The 10591-nt window shown below is 32.9% G+C and overlaps 1 protein-coding gene across 1 annotated transcript in view; it reads left to right on the top strand.

Annotated features, from left to right (window-relative positions):
* The window catches only part of LOC145102347 (monoterpene synthase TPS4, chloroplastic-like), a 3365-nt gene extending 2778 nt beyond the window's left edge, over positions 1-587 (top strand). Inside the window, exon 7 of the mRNA XM_079039733.1 lies at positions 284-587. Within this exon, the coding sequence (XP_078895859.1) occupies positions 284-574 (291 nt within the window). The 3' untranslated portion in view covers positions 575-587. The remainder of the gene's footprint in view (positions 1-283) is intronic.
* Positions 588-10591: the final 10004 nt, after the last annotated feature.

Here is a 10591-nt window from a genome sequence, read left to right as displayed (position 1 = left end):
TCGTTATGATTTGTGTAATAAACATTCATAAAATATAATAAGCAGTTAAATCAAGAAAAAAAACTTTGTGTTTTACTGTATTTTATATTTTTATTAAAAATAGAAATGAAAAATGTCATTTTTCAACTATACAAATGTTTAATAATCTCACCACTATTGAAAATAGTTAAGTAAATAGTGCAAATATTTTTTGTGCTTTCCCTTATACATGATATTTAATTTAAACTGTAAATGCAAAATTTCACCCTATGAAGTTTCTTTTACTTTATGTGGAAATATGTAGGAGGAACAAGAAAGAGGGGATGTAGCATCAAGCATACAATTGTTGATGAAAGAGAAGAATATTACATGTGAAGAAGAAGGAAGGAAACAAATCTTACAGTTTATCGACTCATCATGGAAAGAACTTAACAAAACACTAGTTGTACCAAACACATTGCCCATTTCGATCATTAGAATTGCCCTAAATATGGCAAGAGCTTCTCAAGTTGTTTATCAACATGAAGAAAGTAGTTATTTCTCACGTGTAGATAATCATGTAAAATCTCTTTTTTTCGCTCCAATACAAATCTAGGATTGTAACTTTATTGGTATTAATTATTTGGCTTATAATATATACAACCCATATATATATATATATATATATATATATATATATATATATATATATATATATATATATATATATATATATATATATATATATATATAATTAAAAGTTCAAATTAGAATCTCTAATTGTTAAGATCCCTAAAAACCTCTAAATTTAAACTACAAAATAAGATCTGAGTTATTTTTCTTACATCCAAACACTCCTACTCAAATCTCAAACACAAACCCTCCATCTATCATCATCAACTACCACCATTGCCGCCACCTACCGGTGTCGCCACCGCCGTTAACCGACGACGGTTCCGGCCTTCGTCACCATCATATTCTAGCATCATCTTTTTCTCCTCATTTTTTTGGTGAAACACCACCAGATCTACATCAGATCTGGTGTGTTTGATGCATTTCAAGTCTAGATCTACTCCACCACCACATCAGATCTACCCCACCACTGATTTTCGCCACCACTGATGTTAATATCTGTGAGCTTTGATGACACATCTTCATCTCGCCTCCATCTTTTATTCTATCGATCTCCATGAAAGACCACCAGATCTGTTCATATCTGGTCCACCACCTCTACCAACCATAGATGTATGTCTTCAACCTCCAAAATCCTTTGTTTTCATCAGATCTGAAGCGGTTCAGTCCTGATCTATGATCTGCAACGTTAGATCTATGATTTCCAACAGCAGATCTATGATTTTCGCTTATGGATCTATGATTTATGCCTTCAGATCTACAACTTCTGACGAGATTGACGGACTAGATCTGAGATCGATGTCAATTGTCACCACAACTATGTCTTGCTGCTCCGGTGTAGCACCCACCAACTTAACTCTATCTTTTTCTCTCTGATCTTTAGTGAAACAACACCATATTTGCATAAGGTATGTTGATATTTGTTTACTTTTTTTTCTTTCTGTTAATTTGTGAATTTAATGTTCTAATCTCTCATTTGTTGTTTACTTTTGTTAAATATAATTTTTTTCTACTATTAAATTGTTAATCCATGTTTATTATATTTTTTATAATGTTTGCATCAAGTTTTTATTCACATTATGTTTTATTGTTGTTAAGTTGTGAATTGAATTTAAAATGTGTGTTATTATATTAGTGTTTTCTTAAATAACTAGTTTATAACCCGTGAAACCACGGCTACAAAGTTAATTAAACTTTAATAGTTAGAACACAAAATTATTAATCAATTATAATCGTTAATTTAAATAAATATGTGAAATTATATCACCTTATAATTTGTATTAATTTTATTTTAATTTTTATTGCATTGTTATTAATTTATTGTAATTAAAGTGAAAATTTTAAAATTTGAAATAGATAATTAATAGGTTGACAAGTGACATGCATTAATTAAGAGGTTAAATATGGTGACACATGACAAAAAAAAGAATAAAATGTGTATTAATTAGAAGGCCTAATATGATGACACATGTCAAAAGGAGATAAAAACTATTCTTTTATTAGAATAGGGATATGAATTTTGATTTTTTTAAGCTTTGAACTGTGATGTTTTAATGTTTCAACTATTGTTTAGTTCTATTTAAGTTAGTTACTGTAAATGTGTGAATTAATATGTTTTTACGTTATAAATCAATGAATGAGAGTCCTAAACTGATTATTAAACTGTGAATGAGAGTTATGAAAAACTCTATTAAACTGTGAATTATGTGTTACACATAATGTATCTGATTAATTTTGTATACTAAACTGTGAATTGTGTATTACGTTGTAAACTTTATTCACGCTTTAATATATTAAATTCATAATTTAATAAATATAAATGTCTTCATATATTAACGTCTAAATATAAGTTTTAATTTGAAAATATGACTATAAATATAATTTTTTTTTGTCGTAAATTGTGAATTTATTATATTAATTTGTGAATTTTGTATACTAAACTATGAATTGTCTGCATTAAGAGTTTTAAATTGATATTATTATTGTGAATTTATATTTTTTGTATTAAACTGTAAATTTATTGTAATAAACTGTGAATTTTATATAATAAGCTGTGATTTTTGTATTTTAAACTTTGAATTAACTGCATTGCTGTGAATATTTATTTAAATTATGAAATTGACTATATTAAACTGTGAATTTTTTATATTAAACTTTGATTTTTGTGTTTAAAAATATGAATTGACTACATGAAACTATGGATTTCTGTTTAAACTTTGAATTGACTGCATTTTGCTGTGATTTTTTTATTATTTGTGTTAAAATGTGAATGATTTATGTATAAACTTTTTTGTTAATTTTCTTATGAATATATTTACTTTTTTGTTGTATAAATTTGTAAGAATCCTCTAGTTTTTATAAATGTTTAGCATTAGAGTCAAAATGAGTTAATTAATAGTATTTATTAGACTGTGAATGTAATATTTAAGTTGTTAATGCATAACTTTATTTATAGATCTGAAGTGAAAAAATAGACGGCTACTATGTTGATACAGGTGGTTGGTGACGGCATATGGTGGTAGCGTTTGAGTTTTTGACTTCTTTGAATTACTGAATTATTGTAAAACAGTTTGTATTAAGTTGTGAATTTTTTTGCATTAAATTGTAAATTGACTGTGTAAATATGTATTTTATGTAAGTTTTGTGTTAAAATATGAGAGCATATATGGATTAAAATATTAGACTGTACCAATTATAAGTCTGCTCTTTTCATACCAAAAACACAAAAAAAATTAGGATTTTAACATGATTAATAAGAGTATCATGTAAATATTTACTAATTATTTGGGGTTCTTAGGGTTATTAATCTTTTATGGTTCTCATTTGAACCACTCCCTATATATTAGGGATGAAATTTAGAACCGGAACCGGAACCGTTAGAACCGGAATATATAGAACCGGTTCCGGTTCCGAGTTTAAAAATTGGCTTTATCCGGGTTCCGGGTAATCCGGGTTTGGGTCCATCGTGTCCGGATAAACCGGGTCTAAAAACCGGAACCGGTGTTCGGAACTTGAACCATTTTTAGGACCGGAACTCGTTTTTGTGAAACATTTAAAAGATGCATATCTCATTCGTTTCAACTCCGATTGACATGCGGTTTTTTCCAACATGTAGTTTAGAGTTTGTACATGACTTTAGACTATAAATTTGTCATTTTTAGTTTTATGCTAGTAAATGTGTTTGATTGTTATAAGATAAAATTTGTTTTTCGAAAAAGATTTATGTTTTCATGGACATTATGGGGAAATCCTTGTGTGTGTGTGTGTGTGTGTGTATATATATATATATATACTATATATAGTATATATATATATAGTATATAGTATATATACTATATATATACTATTCACGGACATTATGGGGAAATCCTTTACGAAGGCGATACATTAGTTACATTTATATATGAAAAATCAAGATCTGGTGATATAACGCAAGGTCTTCCAAAAGTGGAACAAGTGTTAGAAGTGCGTTGGATTGATTCAATATCAATGAATCTCGAAAAGAGGATTGAGGGTTGGAACAAATCTATAACAAGAATTCTTGGAATTCTTTGGGCATTATTGATTGGTGCTGAACTAACTATAGTGCAAAGTCGTATCTCTTTGGTTAATAAGGTCCAAAAGGTTTATCACTCCCAGGGGGTGCAGATACATAATAGGCATATAGAAATTATTGTACGTCAAATAACATCAAAAGTTTTGGTTTCAGAAGATGAAATGTCTAATGTTTTTTCGCCTGGAGAACTAATTAGATTGTTGCGAGCGGAACGAATGGGACGCACTTTGGAAGAAGCGATCTGTTACCAAGCCATCTTATTGGGAATAACAAGAGCATCTATGAATACTCAAAGTTTCATATCCAAAGCTAGTTTTCAAGAAACTGCTAGAGTTTTAGCAAAAGCAGCTCTCTTGGGACGTATCGATTGGTTGAAAGGCCTGAAAGAAAACGTTGTTCGGGGGGGGGGGATGATACCTGTTGGTAGAGGCTTCAAAACACCTTCAAGCGAACCTAACAACATTCCTAACAACATTGCCTTTGAACTCCAAAAAAAGAATCTGTTAGAGGGGGAAATGAAAGATATTTTGTTCTACCACAGAAAATTATTTGATTCTTGCCTTTCAAATAATTTCCATGATACACAAGAACAATCATTTTTTTAGGATTTAATGATCTCTAAAAGCAGATTCACCCCTTTCTTTTATCTTTTATAAAGGATTTGTTGGTCCAGTCATTTGATTTGGTAATAGTAATAAAAAAAATAACAAATAGAAAAGAATAATGGCTTGGGCTGTGTATCTATGCCAATCTATGGTATAAAAGAAGGTTCGATCGGAACAATTATTTATTTCAGGGTACCTCTCTATTTTTCCAAAAGGAGGAGGCAGTGTGGGGAGAAATGACACGAAGATATTGGAACATTAATTTAGAAGAGATGATGGAAGCAGGAGTTCATTTTGGCCATGGTACTAGGAAATGGAATCCTAAAATGGCACCTTATATCTCTACAAAACGTAAAGGAATCTGATAAGTGAGATTTCGATAAGTGAGATTTCGAGTAAGTGTTTGCATAATCTTTTTCTAACCGAAGAAATGATTCATCGAAATAATGAGTCACCATTGATATCGACACATCTGACAAATGTTCGGGAGTTCCTCTATACAATCCTTTTCCTTCTTCTTGTTGCTACATATCTCGCTTGTACACGTCTTCTCTTTGTTTTCAGGGCCTCTAGTGAGTTACAAACAGAGTTCGAAAAGCTCAAATCTTTGATGATTCCATCATCTATGATTGAGCTGCAAAAACTTCTGGATAGGTATCCTACATATGAACCGAATTCTTTCTGGTTAAAGAATCTCTTTCTAGTTGCTTTGAAACAATTAGGAGATTCTCTAGATGGCAACATGCTATTGGGTGGTGGTCCCGCTTATAGGGACAAATCAATACGCTCTAAGAAGAAATATTTGAATATAAATCTCATCGATATCATCGATCTCATAAGTATCATACCAAATCCCATCAATCGAATCACTTTTTCGAGAAATACGAGACATATAAGTCATACAAATAAAGAGATCTATTCATTGATAAGAAAAAGAAAAAACATGAACGGGGACTAGATTGATGATAAAATAGCATCCTGGGTTGCAAATAGCGATTCGATTGATGATGAAAAAAAGAGAATTCTTGGTTCAGTTCTCCACCTTAACGACAGAAAAAAGGATTGATCAAATTTTATTGAGTCTGACTCATAGTGATCATTTCTCAAAGAATGACTCTGGTTATCAAATGATTGAACAACCGGGACTAATTTACTTATGATATTTAGTTGACATTCATAAAAAGTATCTAATGAATTATAAGTTCAATACATCCTATTTAGCAGAAAAACGAATATTCCTTGCTCATTATCAGACAATCACTTATTCACAAACTTCGTGTGGGGCTAATAGTTTGCATTTCCCATCTCATGGAAAACCCTTTTCGCTCCGCTTAGCCTTATCCCTCTCTAGGGGTACTTTAGTAACAGGTTATATAGGAACTGGACGATCTTATTTGGTCAAATACCTAGCGAAAAACTCCTATCTTCCTTTCATTACGGTATTTCTGAACAAGTTCTTGGATAACAAGTCTCAAGGTTTTGATAATATTGATGTTGATGCTAGTGACGATAGTGATGCTAGTGACGATATCCTTGATATGGAGCTGGAACTGCAAACTAGCATGAATGCGCTAACTATGGATATGATGCCTGAAGATGAAGACCTACTTTATATCACCCTTCAAATATTCTATATATATATATATATATATATATATATATATATATATATATATATACACACACACACACACACACACAAGTAGATTCATATGAAAACATAAATACTTTTAGAAAATGCGAAAACAAATTTAATCTTATAACAATCAAACACATTTACTTTAGAAATTAAATTTATTAGAAATGAATCAAAGATAATAAGTTTACATTAGAGGGTGTTATGATAATATAAATTTAAAGGTGGTTTTAAGAACCGTTTTCTTTTTACGTCCGTAACCACTTTTAAATTCAAGTTTTCATAATAAAAATGTCAAAAAACATATTTTGCTTATATGAAACAATTTGTCATGTCATCATATAGTTCAAAGTTTGGATGGATTCTTGTCCAAAATATATAGGGGAGCGTTCAATCAATAACATTTCTTATTGCAAAACATTCGACAACAAATTTTGGCCACACAATTTTTTTAAATTAAAATCAGCATATAATATTAATATAAACAAAGAAATAATTAAAAAAATTAAAAAAAAAAACTCACTAACCAACACCACTCACCATCCAAACAATACCATCCACCACCACCCGCCACCATCACCCCCACCCACCACTTACCATCATCACCACGACCCACCCACCTCTACCACCCATCACTACCACCTACCCACCACCATCACTACTACTTGCCACCACCACCCATCACCACCACCCACCTTCACCACCACCCGCCTCCACTACCCACCACCACCACCCCTACCATAACTACCACCCATACCACCCGCCATCATCACCTCCACCCACCACCCACGAAAACCACTGACCACCGAAAACCACCGACCACCACCCATCACCACCACTCACTGTCACCACCCATCACAACCACCCACAACCACCACCCCACCCATCACCCACCAAAACCACCATACACCATCACCACCCTCACCACCAACCACTACCTACCCACCCACCACCACCACCTATCACACCCCCGAACCAGACGGCGGAAACGTCTGAGGGCTTGTGCGTGACTTCATCTTGAAATATCATTACAGTGAATAAAATTGAAACGTAACATCATCATCATCACACATGTAATATAACAACATTCATTGTTTACATCAAGTATTGTATTTGAATATTACATGCCAAAATAGTAAGAGTATGATGAAACAAAATATAACACAATATCCATTAGTTTGTTTCGTTCATCCTGCTTCAACGGTTTCATGAGAATACAAGTTATTTTGAAAAATGGTCAACATAAAAATGTTGGTGAGTTCATAAGCATGTTTGTGAAAATGATTTGTATATCTTTGAAACCACCAGAAAATCCGATATTTTCTACAAACAGTTTAGTGTGTTTGTGTCAGATCTTGTATTAATGCATGCATGTTATTGTTTATTTGACTAAAAAGGTAAAGTTAATGTAGAGAGAATGTAAAGAGCATGTAAAGAGAATGTTCCCAGACAACCCGATGTTGTCTGTAAAAGAGAAAGCTGCCATACCAACCCCCGAGGTTGAGTACCAGTATGAGAATGTTTCCGAGTGATCCAAGAGAAAAGAGAAGGGTCTTCTGTAAACTTCATAACGTTAATTCCTCTAAGTGAGTCGTCATAACCATACTAAATAATGACAATTTCGCTTGTCTTAGCGTTGTGGACGCCAGTTTTGATTTTTTATTATAAGGTTTTCGTCACCCTAGACTGAGTTAGTCTGACTGTAGCGAATAGCTTAGGTATGGGGTGTCATCCCTGTATAGATCTATACACAAATCCCCGCTCTCCCACCAAGAGACTCTGGTTATAACTACAGGCTACGATCGTACACTTAATAGGTGTCAACCGACAAAACTCACTAGATCCTTTATCAAATTTACACGAAGAAATGTATAATCTCATTCCAGATCCAATGAACCATGTAAGTGAACCACTAAGGCATCACTAAACATGTAAATCATTTAAAGGTCCAAATTGGAATTAAATTATATAACATGGGCCCGAAATATATTTATGAAAGGACAACTAAGGCCCATTTCATATGTAAGGTATTTACAGGCCCAAATAGCACACAAATAGTATCCAAGGTCCGTCGCACATGTTAATGGGTCAATAAGGCCTACTAAACATATAAATAGTATACATGAACTATCACACATAAAAATCGGCCAATAAGGACCAATAACTTAGAAAATGAACAAATGAATTCGTTTGTTAGTTTATCGTTGATTTTGGTTTAAGTATTCACTAAAATCGCATAAAAGCCCACTTTATGTAAAAATGAAGTTCTTGGCCCAATAAGCCCAAAATTTACAATTAAGGCCCAATTTTTGTAAGAATAACACTTTAGTCTCCATTTTGTTAAAAACTTTTGTTGATGACTATTTTGTGGTAAAAATAACATTTTAAACCCATTTTTGTCAAAAATATCATTTCTGGCTTGATTTTTGTGAAAACACAGATTTTTCTGGGTTTGAGCTTTTTTGACCTAGTTGTTGGAAAATTCTTAGACAAATCATCGTAAGTCGAAATTTGGATCCGTAAATTCTGGATGTTTGGAAATTTTGTCTTATTTGTTCACAATTTTTCTCATAATTTTTGATGGCTTCTAACAAGTGTCAAATTTGAACTTTATCCATCTAAAACAGTTTTGAAAAATATTTCCATTAAGAGGGTATAAACAGTCCGAGATTGGACCAAAACTTTTCTGTCAAGGGTTGTTTTATTAGTTTAATTTATAGATCTTAGAACACAACACTCATTTTTGCTATTTAAAGTGTATAAATCCCAGATCTACTATTTTACATGTATTATATGTGATAACACATATTTTTCTCAAGGTTTTTATGAAGATCCAAGGGACAAACTTCATGTTCTTAGCATATTTTTAGTTTTATGAAGTAAACAACACAAAATCACCAAATGGTTCAAGAAAACACACATAATCATGCGTATACACATAGATATACACATAAGACTTGTATTCTCCCCCGAAAACCAAGTAAAAATCAAAAATAGGGGGTATGAACTCACCTTTGCTTGAAGTTTCGGTTTTGAAGTAGAATGAAGTGAAGATCTTTACTTTAGCAAACTCCTTGAAGGGTTTTCGAACTCTATAAAGCAAGGATGTGTTATTCATGAAGTGTTATGGTTTAAGAAGACATTCTTGAGGAAATCAAGAAGTTAAACTATAGATCCAAGTATAAACTTACCAAAAATGATGATTTAGATGAAGTTCCTCTTGCAACCAACACCAAAACTCGAAAATTTAGAGGAATAGAGAGTATTTCTTGAGAGAGTCTTGAAAGTGTTTGAAAGGAAAAATGGAAGATGGTGGGAGGGGTGTTTGGCCGTAAATAGAGAGGAAGAGAGAAGAGAGAGATTTGAAAAGTTTGCATGGTGGGTAATAGATTCCTAGAGGTATGTGATTATCTTGATACATGATAGACAATCATGTGTTGTCAAGCCTAAGTCTTCTTCCATTTTCCTTTTTTTTTGTATTATTGTTGTTGGGCCGAGATTGGGCCAAAAGAAAGGAATTGAGATAAGTTTGGGCCCTATCTTGACTTAGTTCGAAATTATGAGGCCCAATTAATATTTTTCGGCCCATTGGGCTCTTAAGGTGGTTCACAGCCCAAGATGGTACAAAGGAGTGGGTTTGTGGTCCATTAAGGCTAATTAATTCATTTATGGCCCAACAAGGCCCGTTAGAGATAACTAGTCCATTTTAGGTCCACTAAGGGTAAAATGAACCATTTAAGGCCCATATGGCCCAAAAGGTTAAGTTTTATGAGTGTGGGTCCATTTAGAACCCAATTAGGGTCTTTAGGCCCAAAATAGTTCAAGTTGAAGGTTTATTGGTCCATTAGGCCCAATAAGAGAATCCTAGTCCATAGTGAACTTGAACAGAGATGTCTAGGGTTTTCAACTCATAGATGAACATATGAGATATATTGTATTAGGTTTCGACCTTCATTCAAGAGTTTGGCTTCAAATGGATGACGTTGATTGTACATAGGGTATGATATTCACTTAGAGTTCAAGCTTTACAATAGATGATGATTTCATGAGAACAGAATTTCCTAGCAAAAATGCCAGTTCTGACACCACCTATCATCCTCACCCATCTCCATCACCCATCACTACCGCTCGCCACCGCCACCTGCCACCCACTATAATCACCACCCCATATGTTGATGAGTTTTGAGCATTCTAACACTCCTA

The sequence above is a fragment of the Lactuca serriola genome, chromosome 4 (assembly GCF_051521515.1).
Source record: "Lactuca serriola cultivar US96UC23 chromosome 4, Lser_US96UC23_V15, whole genome shotgun sequence".
NCBI classification, from domain to species: domain Eukaryota; kingdom Viridiplantae; phylum Streptophyta; class Magnoliopsida; order Asterales; family Asteraceae; genus Lactuca; species Lactuca serriola.
This window is presented reverse-complemented; position numbering and strand designations above follow the sequence as displayed.